Source organism: Corvus kubaryi, unplaced genomic scaffold (genome assembly GCF_017639235.1).
Source record: "Corvus kubaryi isolate FWS band 111438036 unplaced genomic scaffold, C.kubaryi_AGA036_p1.0 37398, whole genome shotgun sequence".
Classification (NCBI taxonomy): domain Eukaryota; kingdom Metazoa; phylum Chordata; class Aves; order Passeriformes; family Corvidae; genus Corvus; species Corvus kubaryi.
Window position 1 is genome coordinate 2,853,362 of NW_024581137.1, and position 17,048 is coordinate 2,870,409.

The 17,048-nt window shown below is 39.5% G+C and overlaps 1 protein-coding gene across 1 annotated transcript in view; it reads right to left on the reverse strand.

Annotated features, from left to right (window-relative positions):
• The window catches only part of ITGA9 (integrin subunit alpha 9), a 244,396-nt gene that overhangs the window by 109,709 nt on the left and 117,639 nt on the right, over positions 1–17,048 (reverse strand). The window contains exon 17 of the mRNA XM_042044551.1: positions 9,611–9,687. Coding sequence (XP_041900485.1) covers positions 9,611–9,687 — 77 coding nt within the window. The remainder of the gene's footprint in view (positions 1–9,610; positions 9,688–17,048) is intronic.

The window sequence follows — 17,048 nt, forward strand, 5'->3', positions numbered from 1 at the left end:
CTGATATATGACAGTGCTTCCTGAGGTTAAGCTTTTGTTTTGTTAGCTTTATGCCTTGGTTGCTAGAGCAACAGTGACTTTAACAATCTTAGGCCCATAAAATACTCAGTGATGTTGAGATGTTCACAAGGAGGGCTGGGTTACACAGTAGCCCAGCAATGAAGTCAAATTATATGAAAGAACATCTCTTCAACGTCTGGTTTAAAATAAACAAACAAAAAAATCCTGCTTCTGTAGATACAGTTAAATGATCCTTACAAAACAAAACCAGTGTTTACAAAGGGACAAGACTGGCTTATACAATATTCTTGACTGATCATCAGTGACCTGTTACTAGAAAATAGAGACTAGGAATCTGTATTCTTGTACAAGACATATGGACTACTCTGGTTTGTTAGCACTTGTCACTTGATAGTTCTATTACCATCCTTATGGGTTCCATCACTCTATTTTCAAAAGGAAGAGGACTGTCCACTGTTACCATGCTGGACTTATTTATTTTGGGAGAGATTTATGAAGCTCTGAACATAACAAACCAGATGGAAACTGAGAAACCATTTCTTCATGCCCATTTATCCTCAAAACCAGAAAACATTCACTTATGCTTTGAGATGATGCTCCCACTGCAATTTGTACTACATCCTGATTAATTATGGGCTCTGCCCTTTCAGGAAACTGCAAATCCAACCGCAGATGAGTTACAACAGAGTTTTCCATGTGCCTCACAAACTCAGCATTCAATACACTAACAACTATCTGTAGGTAAAAGATAAATAAAAGACAAATAAATTAGAAATCGGAACTCTGTGTCATAGCTTCACCAAAAAAAGCTAAATTCCCAACAATTACAAATATACTAAAATACGTGAAATGGTAGTAAGTAGTTTTTCATAGCACCCTTTGCAGTGCAGCAAATCACTTTTAAATAACATTAAACCATGCTCCAATTTATGAAAGCACTTAAATTACAGCTTCGTATGACTGTTTGAGAAAAAAGAAAGAAATCTACTCATATCCATTTTACCAATGTTTCATCATTCTTTTCTCATTAGAACATCTTTGGTAATTTAAAAGTTCATGAGCTAGGACAGCACTGGGTATGACCAAACAACCACTGGGCAGCACATGACTGCAGTCATGGCTCTGTATTTGTGCCCTGAGACTTGGGAATATCCATATTGGCACACACAGCTTTATACACATAGGGCCTTGACTGTCAAGACCACTTCGCTGGCATTTAGAAATGCTAAATCATAACATTTGCTGATTTCAAATTGGTTGTTTTTTGTAAAGCAGAAACGAGTTTCATCTGAACAGCTCTGCTACTTAGGGTAGACTGTCCAGGCTAAATAGAATGTCAGAAATATTATTGAAAGAAGTGTTTATTCAATGAAAGATAAAATAAGTGAAAACAAATTCTTCATCTGTTATGATCGAAGAGGAAGGGAAAAACAGATATTACCAGAGCAAATAATTAAGCTCCACATAAAAGGATATTATGCTTCCTCATCATGACTGTTCTGTTAAGATGCACTTCAGGGGCATAAAACCTCAATAGGAATACTATGAAACATGATGCTTCTCTGGAAACAAATCTCCATTGTATGATCAAATGAGGGTAAGTGCTGAGGTGTGAGCCTGGGCAAATTTATCAAAGAGCTTTGCTTCCCACACTAAACCACAGGCTTGCAGCTTTTCTTCTGGCTTTGCAAAAGTTTATGATCAGTGAAAACCTTTACTAACTTTCTTAAATAAACATTACTATATTAATGAGATACACTCAAAAAGCTTTGAATTTTCTGATCAGAATTTTGTTATTGCTCCTTCCTTCAGAACACACTGATTTTCTGCACTGTTACAACACTAACTCATGTTCTATGCCATTACGTCTTGTGCTGGTGAAAAGCAAGTTGGACAAAGCTGTCATAACACGTTTTTACCTATGATGTCTGGATTCTTTCAGCTCACATTCTGTAGTAATTTGACAAGTCAATATGAAACTTCTGAGGTTCATTTTTCAAATCAGGTACCTAATATCTGGATAATGCACCTACTGAACCAGAGGGAGTCCTTCCACTGATTTTAATAGGTGCAGAAGCATATTCATCCTTGTATCTATACAAAGCAATTGCAAACAGTCAGTTTTGCAGTTGCATAGACAGTTCCTATACAAAATTATTCACTCTTCAATAATACAAATAATATGCTTATAAACTTCAGAGTTGTAAGCTCAAAGTCTGGAAGTGATGAACACTTTCCTTTGTCTTTTCAGAGGGGCTTGGGTTAAGTACTTCGATATTACATCCTAAAACATCACATCAAATCATCTACCTGCTTATCATATATAGAACAACACATAAGAAAAAAGAGATCATAAAAATAAAATAAGTGTTGGCATAAAAAATGTTAATCCTTTAGTAAGTCAGAGAAGGAATTTATGTGGAAAAAAGGCAAGAACAATCTTCTGAGGAACTGACCAGATGACACTGGAAAATACTTTTTCTTCATAAATTACTATTTCCTTAAAATGGAAACATTTTGAACTCGATGAAATTTTTGACAGACTGGAATTTTGTCCCTTCTCTGGCTAATTCCAGAGGAACTAATGGAAGGAGAAGCAGCCCAAACCACAAACTTGACCTTTCAGATGGAAAAGGACATTTCTCAAAAATCCCATTTCATAAGAGAATTTTTGAAAGTGTTGACTCCAACTAAATTAAACCCATAATTGGAAAAACTTGAAAATTTCTGCAAAATGCACCTGTCACTCCTTTGGCTTCCTGTGACTTTTGCTTCCAATTTCACATTTCCAAAAAACCCCAATTTTATGCAGTATATACAGGAACCCACTCCAGCTAGTCTGTAGGAGAAGAACATAAATTTAAGCCTAATGAATAGTGGCTTTTGAAAATGCTCTAAACCAACACATAAAAGCAAGCTGCTTCTTCCTAATAGCCAAACATCAGAAGCACTCGGATGGATACGCAATTCTGTTCTAATAATAGATAAAAGGTAACCTCATGTCAAATAAATACACGAAAGACAGACGTCCTCTTGAACCTTCTTAAGAATTGCAATATTTATTACAGCATTTTCTATCCAAGGGGGCTCATAGTCCTATGCTTACAACCTGACTTACATATCACACACACAGCTTGTGTTGGAACACAGTGGCTACATGACATTCACAACATCATCTCTCTTTCTTCTTGTATTGTTTTTCAGTAAAGCTGCTCTGTTCATTGCAACACACAGGCAGTCAGCGTATTTACACAGCCATACAGGATTTGCTTCCGAGCTGTATCTCACATGGAAGCAACCACGCATTTTGCTTTAGTCTTTTTAGCTAGCTTGTTTATTATGGCTGGAAGAAAGTCTGTTTTTCAAACACCCTCATGGTTCCTCAAATATCTTCACACTTTTCACCTGGTTCCTGTTACAACCTAAAAAGGCATAATAACTACCACTGCCTTTGCAGAGAGCCAGTCAGATGGAAAGGCATAAGGTCAGGAGCTGAAACTGCTGCTGTATGTCAGACAAGACCTTCCTCAGCAATTTCAGGTTCTTCTTAAAAGACCAGAGAGCTTTTCTCCCACATAAAGTACCAAATTAATGGATACAAGATTTTAAAGGCTAGGGAGATATAAACTTCTGCAAAAACACCTACTTCAGAGTTTACCTATGCACACCTTGAGGAAACAGATGCAGTTCAGCTTCTAAATAAGCATCTATGAGAGGCTCAATAAAATGTGCTAGTTGCTGCAGAAACATGATAGAAAGATATTTATTGTGCTGAGAGAACAGAGTGAGGCATTAAAGTCAAATGATAGGTAATAAATATATATTTTAACACTAAAAACTATTTGACAATAATAATGAACATAACATTTTGTTTTTCAGTAGTGAACTGCTAAAAAGAAACATGAACCAAGTTATGGTCAAAAGAATAAAGTTTATTGCAAAATATTCTATTCCTATTTCTCTTACAGTTTCAGGTTGTGCCATTAAAGATACCCATATGGAATACATCATATATTCTTTACACTAAGTCACTTTCAAGTCTCTTCCTTTAGAAATCACCAACACCACTATCCACAGGGTATAACAGCATGGATAAGGCCAGATTTTGCCACCTCCTATGACAGCTGCAAGACTCAACAAAATTTCAAAACTTCATATATTTATTCTTTAAGAACAGTTTTGAGAACAGTCACGACTGCAAAGATGAAATGCCTCTCTTCTGCTCCTTCAGTTTCTCCTAACACTGCCTTTATCAAGTCCCCAGCACACTCCATGGCTATTTTCTCCTTAGTCTTAATTGCCATCTGTAGTTTTAGGCTAACAACACTCGTAGTCCTGTGAGAAATTGCAGGCCAACCCCTAGAAAGACCATTTGCAGCAATACTAGCACACACCACTGTAGCTGTTTCTACATGCTAGCTCATAACGTCTACCTTAGAGAGTTCATTCTTCACAGTTTGCTTTGCCAGGTCCAGTCTTCCCCGCTTGTGAAGCTGCATGTTCTTACTGGCAGAGGTGGCATCAGTGAGAGGCATGGAGTCCAACTGGCAAGTTTCCAGCCACAGTGCTGGAGCATGGCCATAACCATCCCCACGCAGATGTTTCCAAGTTGAAGAAAAGCCGGTTTTGTTGAAGCAATTTTGCTTAGTTTACAGAGAGGATTTACCTCAAGACAAGTCAGAACACTAAAGAAAAGTTGGTTGGAAGGGATTTCTAATGGTCAGAAAACCATTCTGATCATCCTCAACACAGGACTATTGCCAGCAACAGATGAGGTCAGCAGGGACTTTATCTGAACTAGTCCTAAAACCCAGGCTGGCAGAGTACACCATCTCAGCACATCTCATTCTTGAGCAGCAGGAACTGCCTATGCAAGACAGTTTTTCCAAATCTCTGGTATGAACCTGTCAAGCCACAGTCCATGACCCTTACCCTTACCATCTGCCACAAGCAACAAGAGTTCAGCTCCGTTGTCCAACAATCCTTTCAGGAAGCAGGGATGGGTTTGCATGCAAACTGATGCTAACGAAGGTGCACAAGCCTTAAAGAGATTTTCTGTTAACTGAAATCTTTTTTCTTTCCAGAATAAATACATCTTAACTCTTCTTCAATCCAATACAGCATATAACCCTGGTCTTCAACCCAAGTCACCAAGGACTCCTTTCACTGTAACAGAAACATTCAAAAGAAGAACACATCCTATCTCTAGCTTCCTATATCTTTGTAAAAGCTTCCAGATAAAGTTAGAAGGCTTTGATGCCTTTGCCTGGTCTTAAAATCAAGAGGCATACACGGTTAGAAGGGGAAAAGGGATTTTACCTTGGTATTTATTCTTAAGGATCCTTAGGTGTACACGTCCAGGTCATATGCATCAAGATGTACCCCACCGAGTCTTTCCCTGTGTCTCTGTATCTCTCTCCTCCCGTGTCTATCTCCCCCCCAACATTGGGTATATCATTATAGGCTTTACTAATTAGCATATCTATCAAAGATTCCCCAATGAGAGGTTCAAGTGAGCCCCCCCTCCCCAAGGAACCTTCCCCTGGATGGTTCTATCTTGGTTTACAGAATATGTTCTGGAGAGGACCTTGGGGTCTGGGGCACACTGGTCCCTAGCTACGAAGCTTCTAAAATGTTTAGTCTCTTAGCTTAACAAACAAGTCCAAGAATGTAGGCAAAAAGCACTAGGAATACAGAAGCTGTAAAAAGGTATAACAGGGGTATAACAGGGGTATAAAGAAAAGGCAAAAATCTTCATGGCATCACTTTAACATTTTTTTTGTCATCGCCTGCTTCCAAACAGTCCTACCCTGTCCTCTTCTATGAATTCACAGCAATGGGTTTCAGCTTGCCCAGCAGCACTATTTCCACATGCAGCAGTACCTCAACAACATTAAATAACAAGGCAAACCCAATCATATCTGGTCAGAATAGCAGTGAAGTTTCTAACTAACACTTGCAGATTTGCTTAATTTTAGCACTTTGGATAAATAACCATCTATTATGTTTTCACTTAGACTGAGTGTTAATATCCTGGGCTATTTAGTTGTTATTTATCAAAATGAAGTGCCCCCAATTTAACGGCACACAAATAAGTTTTCAGGAAAGAAGGAATATCCCAAGAAAATTAAAATCAGAGCAGGCCTGGTTAGCTCTTGCCAGCAGAGGCTGGTTTTCCCATTATTCATTTGGTATGCAGGTGTTCTGGTTTCAGCTGGGGTAGAGTTTATTTTCTTCACAGTGGCTGGTATGGGGCTGTGTTTTGTATTTCAACACAGGATTTCAGATAGAGATGTTTTCATTATTGCTGAGCGGGACTTATACAGAGCCAAGGCCTTTTCTGCTTTTCATACTGCCATGCTGGCAAGGAAGCTGGGGGTGCATGGGAAGTTGGGAGGAGACACAGGCAGGACAGGTGACCCCAGCTGGTGATGCCATATAACATTATGTTCAGTATATAAAGTGGGTGGGGGGAAGAAGGAGGAAGGGGAGACATTTGAAGTGATGGCATTTGTCTTCTCAAGTCAACATTATGTGCGATGGAGCCCTGCTCCACTGGAGATGGCTGAACACCTTCCTGCCCATGGGAAAGAGTGACTTAATTCCTTACTTTTCTTTGTTTGCGTGCACAGCTTTTGCTTCCCATAAGAAACTGTATTTATCTCAACCCACAAGTTTTCTAGCTTTTGCCCTTCCAATTTTCTCCCCCAATCCCTCTGGTGGGGAAGTGAGCAAGTGGCTGCATAGTGCTTGGTTACTGACTGGGTTTTCAAATCTTCAAAGCTGGATGCCATCTTTTAACTGGGTAGTTCTAATGATTCAAATGCATCATGGGTGAACTCTGTATCACAGTAGCTTGTGCAGTTCCTGAGCTCATAAGAATGCAAACAATTCTCTTGATGATAACGTAATCTGAGCTAACTTCCTGTGCACATTTATGCTCTAACCAGCACACATTTGAAAGCATATATAGTAATGAACAAAACTATACCTTGCCATATATAGAAAGGTATAGTTTGAACCCTGAACAGCTTTTGGCTCTAACATGCTACAAATTTAAGAAAAGTGTGTAAGGAGAGCCAGTTCATGTAGCAGAGAGCCCTGTGTCCAACTACGTCTAAAAGCAAGAGGACTATGGAAGAACAAGGAAAGTAGAGTGGCATTTTGCTGATAAATTTCTGCAGCTTCCAGAATTCATATTTGCCATTTCACTACTATATGCAGTCTCAGCACTTACAGTATCTCAAACAGAAAAATCCACAGATTAACCACATACTTCATCAAAGCATACCTCCTCGCTTGTTTTTTCATCACTCTGAATAGTTTAGTAGGATTAGCAAACTGTATCATCTTGCTATTCAATTCTAGCAGATTATTTCCCATATCATTTGTGAATGTGCTGAATACCACTAGCACAGCTTTCTCCACCACTAAAACTAACTCTTTACACCTTTTCTCTGTTGACTGTCTTTTAATTAGGTAGTAATACTCAGGGCACTATTTCTATCAGATCTGGGCAACTTACTTTCTTGGTGAGAAAGTCTTTTGCAAGCCAAGATAGATGATCTTAACCAAACCACCCTATCCACAGGTCCAGCAACATTTTCAAAGAGCTACAGCAGATCTGAGAGACAGCACTTACCACTGCCTTCTGATAAACATCCTGTTTATTTCAATTCAATGTATCTGTGCAGCATTAATTACATTCTTTCCGAGAATAAGTCCATCAAATTTAGTCAGAGGTGATTATTTAGACAAAGGTATTGACATAACCTTGCTAACAGTGAAGTCAAATGTTTCATGCAGATAGTAATAAATGAGTCACATTTTTTGCTCTTTAAAAAAAAATTGCTTTGTACACAGACTTACCACAATCAAGAATAATGTGGAAAAATTGTGATAGATGGGATTATTTTGCATGAAACACATGGGGCTGGAAAAATTCAAGACAACACTTGTTTAAAATCAGAATCCATAGCATGTTTCTTGGTAATTTTACATGCAATAATAACAAGAATCTGTTTTTGTAAGAGATATTCATTGTGCTATATTTCTTAATAACTGAAGGTTACAGAGCCCTTTAGCTAAAGAAAGCCCATACAGTGCAGAGAGATTTGATAACATCCTGTTTACTTCAAAAAGGACTTCAGGTTGTCACTGGGTAAAGAAAATTGGAGAGCATTTGTTGAACATTTTGCTATACAAATGTAGAAACTGTATTTGAATATCCTAAGCTCTTATGACAGGTGTGACTTCTAAATTGCCAAGATAACATAAATAACAGCCATAAATATAAACAGCCTAATGGTCCAATCCCAACTGCAGCTCTTACTGTGATGATTACTATACACTGACTGACAAGTTTTAGGATCTGTCCCTTGCTATCTACTGCTCAACTATGGGACAAAATCCTTCACTAGTTTCTCTAACAGACACATATCTAGCTCTCAACAGATTTTGCTCACCACAAAGATTAAGTCAAATATCCAGACTAACTGCAGTCAAAGCTTGGACTCTGTAGCCTGAGACCTAACCCTGCTCCCAGCCAATCTCCCAAAACATTCATGTGGATTTCAGTTGTGTCTGGAGAAGTCCGTAACTTCTCAAACTTGACTCTGGTTCAGTTTTGTCTCCAAGTACTGTTACAGCATGCTGTAGATTTATATAAAACATGTCTGTGACTATTACTCTTCTATTTTTGTTGTTTTGTTTGGGGTTTTTTGGTTGTTTCATTTTTGTCTTTCACTCTCTTTCCTGACCTGAAAGCAAAGCACTTCACAGATTCCCCATCAAATAGCAAAATCTCTGGCACACAATTAAATAACCCCCATCAGCATTTCCATCTCTAAAAATACTGGAAATAAAAAAAGGAAACAGAAGTCATGTGAAGTTCACCTTTAGCCTGACTTATCCCCAAATTGAGTACGCATCCAGGCAAAACAACAGGCATTTTCCTTGGATCACCAGTCACAAGAGGCAGTACATAAACTTCACTTCTGGTCTATTTGATGAGTTTTACTAACCCAGAAGAAAGTGAAATCAGACACTCATCCCCAAGTTGCAACAAGAAGAATTTGAAAGGAGCAGTATTTAGAAGAGTTTGCAAAACTACAAGATGAGAAACAGAAAACAATAGTTTGAAGATAATTTGCAATGTTCAGAGGGGTTTTTTTAACCTTACATGTGACAGAACAAACTGCTTTTCTACAGGCAGTTTTACTCCTACCATGTCAGGAACAGTACTTTATTCTCTTTGAAAAATTACATTTTCCACATTGGTACTTGATTTGAGCATGCATCTTTACTTCCTTTGCCCCTCTCTGCTATTCTATTTCTTTTCTCTATTTTTGTCCATTGCGACTGTTAAGGTGAAGGTGTCTTGCACTTTATGTGACCAGAGCACACCACCACAAGAGTTCAGATTCTGTGTACATCTCAAGACCTTTTGCATTAAAGGTGATATCAGTTTCACCATCCTTTCTAGTCTGGATCTAAAATATCTGTGTTTATATTTTGATTTTTCAATGTCATTTTACATAAAATGAATGGCATACTAGTGTCCAAGAAAGAAAAAAGTTCACCTGCTCACCTAGATAGCAGTAATTTACCCTGAAGTTTCAAATCAGCAGCGCAGTCATCAGATCGACAGTTCCTCTCAAAAACAGTCTGTGAAAAATAGAGGAAAGAACTGTTAAAACATGAAAAGAGTAAGATGAATATTAAAAGAAGGAACATGTTTGGATGAAATAAAAATAACACCAAAATCTGTAATACAGGGATATATGGTGTGTGTTAAGGAAATTCAAGATGAGGCAAATCTTATCTCTGGAATGTCAGAACTGGTTTTATTCTCTTCTAACTGAACAAGAAGTTTCATCAAAACCAGACTCTTTCTTAGAGGTTTTCCTCAATCCATTCTGCCTCCTCATCTGACAAGAATAACTGCTCATACAATATTTCTGTCATTCTTCTTTCTCTTCCCCAGCTATGTGCACGAAAACGAATCAGAAAATAAAGTATTTATGAACTATTTTCAGTCCTAAGGATTTCAAGTAAGGAAATCATGCAGCAAACATTTTCCCTATATTTTATATACAGCAGGAAACACTTCTGCCATCGTGCAAGCAACAGAAAACTACAAAGACTGTTGTGTAGCAGTGATGCTCTCAAATAATGAAATCATTGTCAATCTTGTGAACTCTGTTAATACTGAGGAAATGTAACAGATTGATAAAGCTAGGAACTATGAAGGGACAACATATGGGCATACTATTTAAGTGGCAAAAAGAAAGGGCATACATGAAAAGTCTATGAACCTATGCAAATCACTGCAGTAGTTTGCTGTGGCTAAACAAGGCAGCCACCAGAAAGTGAAATAAGAGAATAGGAACATGCTCCTGGCATTGAAGAAACCCAGATGCCATCAAGATCATGGTTACTTTCCCCTGCTGTTTAGACCACAGACCAATACCTTTCTAAACATAAGGCTAGACTTTTCAGGCTGGAGGACTCATTCTTTCAGAGTTGTAATGCTCTTCAGCTTACCAAATATTCAAACACCCAATACGAATGCTACCAACACTGTTCAGCTAGGAAACCTGACAATACACTAATCTTCTCCTTTAATGTGAATATTCCTTTCTACACGCTTCATGACTTTTATTACCAAAGTAAATATATTTCAATCATAAACACAAGGACAGGGAAAATCTGTGCAGGACACACACAATGGTCAGATTGGGTTGGAGAGACTGAGAAGGCAAAAAATCCAAACCATACTGAATTAGTACATTTTTTAAGAGCTCTGCCCAACTGTATCAGGACTGGAAAAAGACTTGAATCTTAGGCCCAGAGGGCATAGAGACTTCTAGTCCTTTGCTGTCCAGGAAGGTTCTTGACTAAGCAGGCAGCTTGTTCTCCTTTATCTATGCTGTTTGAGCTCCCCAAAAAGGAGTGGACCTTTATGAAGTTAATTGTTGTTGTGATGCCGAAATTATTTTTGCCTCTTTTCTATTTCCTTCATATATATATATATAGCTCTATTGTTGTATAGTTACATAGTTCCTAGCTAGCCCCGGTACTTTTCCTTACCTTTTCCCTTCCCTGATAGGCAGAAAGACAAAACACATTCCAGAGGCTCCAAGCTGGGGGGTCCAAGGCCCCTATCCTATCTTGGTTCTTCCAGGGAGCAAAGGTTGAAACCAGGTCTTCAAAACACATTTTCATAAACAAAGTTTAGTTCCTATCTAAGCGGGGAGGATTTAGAAAAGGGTTGAACTGGAGGGGAATTACCTCACCACTTATGTCTCTAATTGGGAAATTTTGTCAGTTAGGCTAATTTGCTAAACTTATAAAACTGTTTTCACCCCATGGTGGGGTGGGCATTTTCCATACCTGCCCCTGGAGGCATCCAATAAAGGCCAGCCTTTATATTACCTCCTATACTAATATTTTCTCAAAAGCATGTTGTTTTATTTCCAGGTTCTTTAAGGCATCAGTTTGACTAACAGATACCATACTATGTTGTAGGTTGTACTGTGTTGCAAAAGAAGAAGGCAGAAGGTGGCCAGCTCATCCGGGCTATTTACTTTGCTCTTTCATTTTTCTTCCCTACCTTTTGCTTTCTCAGAATCTCAGAAGTGGAATTCTTTGGGCATTTACAAATGAGGACTGAATTTACCCTTCCTCCTTAATAAAGACTACCACAGCCAAAGGACAAGAACAAGCCCAAGACAGGAACTGGCACTAGGCTTCCCTCTCAAACATGGCACATTTCAGAGGTATAGTTTCAAAAGTCCTCAGAATTAATCCTCAAGCCACTGTAGCAGTTATACATAGGAAAGACTGCTTGGTAACCCTCAGAGGAGAAAGAATAATAAACTGTAAAAAAATTCTGGTCTGTCAGTTTCTCTGTTTGAATTGCAGAAATCTTGGCATAGTGAACACAGCAAACAAAATATCTCTACTTTTCAAAGTAAAAAATACTGTAAGTACATTTAAGCAACTACCTAATAATCCTTGAATTTTCTTACTAAATCTATAGCTATCATTATTCAGAAAGAATGAACAAATACTTCATTTTATAAAATTGCAGAGCATGTATCTCTTCCAGCATAACATGTACTAGAGAGCAAGCTACTTTGAAATACATTGGGTGTATTTCCTTATGTCATAGACACCCAGGTTTCTACAGAACACTGCATTGGGAGAAAGAAATAAGGATGCTGAGTTCCAAGATCTGCAGCTGTGTAGATGTGAACTGTTTGCTTCTGTTGAGGATCTTGAACCTGTTCAGGTTTGGGGGGAGCTCTCTCAGCTCAAAGCAGCTGGCTGGTCTGGATTTCCAGTCCAACAGGCTCCTAGGACCCACAGATGGAGGCACAACTGATTCAGCAGCCCAGTTCCAGGCTAATGACATCTCTGGACTATTTTGCTATTTTCCACTATTTCCGTGGTCTACCAGGACTCTACTCCACCTTCCCATTTTGTATGTTTTCTAGAGTCTCAACCCTCCATCTTCTCACAGTCTATTTCCTCCAGTTTCTTCTCTGCTAACTTGAGCCTTTCCTTCCCCACCCTTTTGTCACTTCTACCTTTCAGGTTGACTAATTTCTGGCTGTTTAAATCCCTCCTAAACAATTAAGAAGTAAACACACTTTAAGGCATCATAACATTTGTGAACACTGCTCATATATTGTTACTGTGCCCTTACTTGGTCTACTTGAGCTGCAATTTCTTTGGGTCAGACACCATACCTAACTCAACACTGCATGTTGTTAAAGCAGGAGTTCATTCCTGGGATACGGTGCAGATCCTACTACAATATCACCACTAACTTTAACTCTAAGCAATCTTTAAAGTGGTTGCAGCTTTGCAATACCAGTTATGAGGATTTATAGAGCTCTTTAAATATTAAAATTGTTGAAGAAGGTAACCCATGAGTTGTATGCGTTATCCATAACTGAAAAAAGAAAGTAGGTTGAAACTAACTGTGGAAGAAATTCCGAATTTTTGCTGTTACTGTTACCCAAAGTGAAGAGGAGCAATTCTGAACAGTGGTTTTATGAAGTCTAATGGTATTCCACTAACACTGTATCAAGTACCTCACAGATTTGAATACGTATATCAGAGATGGCCAGGAAGCTTCCTTACATAAGAAATACATACATGAAAAATTGAGGAGGATGGTGCAGGGGGGTGGAACTCAGGGCAAAAATTGCCTGAGAAACACAGCTGCATCTCTTATCTCAAGGCCCCCACATATTTGTCTAGCCTTTCCACAAGAAAAATAGGTGTTTGTGTACTCAATAACAGGGACAGGATAACCTCAATTCTTCTAAGACACATCTTCACTGTATAAACACAAAACTAGTGTAAAGTGCATTCTCAATGAGTCTGTCAGACTTCCTGCTATCACCAGATGTACCGCAAAGCAGAGACAAACCCCAGCGTTTCCAGGGTTCACGATTCCTCTCAGCACTCTCTCCACTGCTGCACAGAACCCAGCAGCTATGGGAAATTGTTCAAGAGCAGTTTGCACCAAGTCACCAAACCTCCTTAACAAACATGGTTTTCTCAAATTCTGCGTGGCGAGATTTCTGAGTAAAAAAGGATTGTGCTCTTTGGGAGGTCCAGTAATGTGACAGATATTTCTTTTCTAACCCTGAGGGGTTAGAAAAGATGGATGGCACCCATGTCCTCCAGGGGGTAGGTCAAAAAGCCTACATTAAAGTACACTCATTATAAAAAGTGAATATACATATCTGTACACAATCAAACATACAGTAAAGAGAGATCTAGAGCTGATCAGGGAGGGAATATGTCTACATATAGTCAGATTAGGGCCTCAAAGAAAGTACCTTTGTGTTCATTATGGCTCTTGAAGAGAGGTGTAAGGACTAAATTCCACATCTTGTGGTAAAGGCCAGGACTAAACGTAGAAGGTAGGAGAGGGATAAATCTCTAGTTCCTGTATCCTAAGCATAAAGCTGCTGGGTATTGGGCATGTAGATAATCTCCTTTTCCTTCTTGCTGGTAGTGGACTCTACTGAAAGCTGCTAGGAGGCAAAACAAGTAAGAAAGAGCCTGGCTTTAGCTGGTCAGAGCCCTGTGCTCTGAGGAAGGTGATCTGTGATTTCAAAACAGGCTTACTAAGCTGCTTTCACTTTCTTTCAATGGCTATCTAAAATTAAACAAATCTATGTTTCTGGAAGTAGGGAAGAGAACAGGAAACATAAAAAATAAAAATCTCCTGTGCCTCTCCAGCCCATAGAAAATACTGGAAGTCTTTCAATAAATTAAGGGGGAAAAAGCATTTCAAAATATCCAACCTACCAAAATTCAGGAAAGCACATGGAAATTTCAGGTTGTAGCCAAAATGTACAATCAAGACTTTGAGAGGTTGCCAGCACTATTCTAGTGAGAGTTCTGCCTATCTTTTCACAGAAAAGGAAAGTGACAGCTGAGGGTCATTGTTTGAAGAGAAGGGGAGAAACAGAATTCTCAAAAGAACCCTTGAAAATATTTTATGGACTGGAAAAGAGAACAGTGATTCTCTCTAGATCAGATATTTAACAACTTCCTCACACATCAGTCTACAAAAGGTTCAGATAGCATCCCTTAAAAGGTAGCAGAGTCGGTCTTTGGTATCTGAGGATCCATTCCTTTAATTTCATAAATTGTGCCATGAACTTCTGCAGGAATACTTTGGTTATGCAAAATAATCTGGATTAAGAATATAGTATTTCAATCTCTACACTGGTTTCCTGTAAATTGTCACCAAACCCTATGGTATGTGCAGAGATTATTTAGCAATTAGATCATGCTAGTAACACAAAAACAATTAAATAAGGGGGCTTGTTATTCTAATAATTCTTTACTTTTTAGATATTGATGCTATCTGGTTATAAACATGTTATCTGGATTCCTGGCTCTTATTTAGAAACCAGGATTTATGATCCAATTTTCAAATGCTGAGCTGTAAGCAAATCTCACTAACTTTTCTAGGAAGTATTTTCTGTTTGTAGCTTTACAACCAATTTCATCAATGCGCATAAATACAGGAGCCTGATTTTAGACCTGAATTTATTTTGATTTTAAACCTTCAAGTTGCCTGAAAAATAAAGCTATTACATACATGTCTACTGACCACATATTAAGAAACATAAACCGATTATTTTGAGGCCTGCCATGCTTTACTATATTACTCATGGAAACAGTTCATTTACATATGTTGCTGAGCCAAACACAAAATGGCTGATTTAAATTCCCACTAGAAGAGCAATTATTACTGTGAAAAATGTTCCAGGATTTCATCAGATGTGCCGGATAAAATGAGAATACATTATTTCCACAATATCCCTGAGTGGCGGAGTGAACACGTGACAAAGGCAGCAATACTAGGGGAGTGAAACCAGTGTGCTGGCACCACATGGTGCAGGGGATGAAGGTTAACTATCAGGCTCCCTCAGGTCCACGCAGACTTCATCAGAGCATTATGCTTGAAGAAGGAAGGGAATAAGACCAGGCTCATTAGAGATGAGCCTAGGGGCAGCATACCACTGCTGGAGGTGAAATCAATAGCCCAGCTGAAGTGCGCCTACACCAAAGCACACAGTATGCATAACAAACCAGAGAAGCTGGAAGCCACTGTGCAGCACAAAAGCTATGATGTAGCTGCCGTCACGGAAATGAAGTGGGATGACTCACAAGACTGGAGTGCTGCAATTCATGGCTACAAGCACTTCAGAAGGTGGAATCTTCAATAGGTAAAAAACTGGCTGTACAGCTGGACCCAGAGAGTTGTGGTGAATGAAGCTAAATCCAGTTGGTGGCCAGTCACTAGTGGTGTTCCCTGGGGCTCACTTTTAGGGATGGTCCTTCTTAATATAGTTATTGATGATCTGGATGAGGGCACAGAATGTACCCTCAGTCAATTTGCAGGAAACATCAAATTGGGTGGGAGTGCTGATCTGCTCTCTGTAGACAGATGGGGACAGACTCAATCAACAGGCTGAGGATGGCATGAGGTTCAATAAGGGGACATGCTGGGTGCTGCATTTGGGTCCCAGCAAGCCCATGCAGCCCTACAAGCTTGGGGAGGAGAGGCTCAAGAGCTGTTCAGCAGAAGGGGACCTGGGGGTGCTGGTTAACAGTTGGCTCAATATGAGCCAGCAGTGTGCCCAGGTGGCCAAGAAGATTCATGGCATCCTGGCCTCTGTGAAGAACAGTGCAGCCAGCAGCACCAGGGCAGTGATCACCCTCAGCACTGGTGAGGCCACACCTCGAGTGCTGTGCTCCATTCTGGGCCTCTCACTCTAGAAAGGACATTGAGGTACTGGAGCATGTCCAAGGAAGGGCAACAAAGCTTGTAAAAGGTCTGGAAACATGTCTTATGAGGAATGGCTGAGGGGGCTGGGGTTGTTCATTCTCCAGAAGAGCGGACTCAGGAGGGACCTCATTGCTCTCTACAACCACCTGAAAGGACACTGTAGTGAGGTGGGGACTGGTCTCTTCTGCTGTGCCTGCAGTGGAAATGTCCTTAAGATGAGACAGCTGAGATTCAGATTAGATGTTAGAAAATGGGTGGTCAGGCATTGGAAAAGGTTGCCCAGGGCTGTGGTAGAGTCACCATCTCTGGAGGTGTTTAAGAATTATCTGGATCTGGCACTGGGTGAAGTTGTTTAGTGGTTTAGGGGTTACAGTGGTAGTACTGGGTTGATAGCTGGACTTGATGATCTTAAAGGTCTCTTCCAACTTTGACGATTCTATGATTCTATGACAGGCAAGGAGAAAGATATGATGGTGTGGCTCTGTACATTAGGGAGTGTTTCAACTGTATAGAGCTCAAGGATAATGATGACAAGGTTGAGTATCTATGGGTAAGAATCAGGGGGAAGGCCAACAAGGCAGACATCCTGATGAGAGTCTGTTACAGACAGCCCAACGAGGATGAAGGGATGGATGAACTATTCTGTGAGAGGCTGACTGATATTTCATGATCCCTAGCCTTTGTTCTTGTGAGAGAC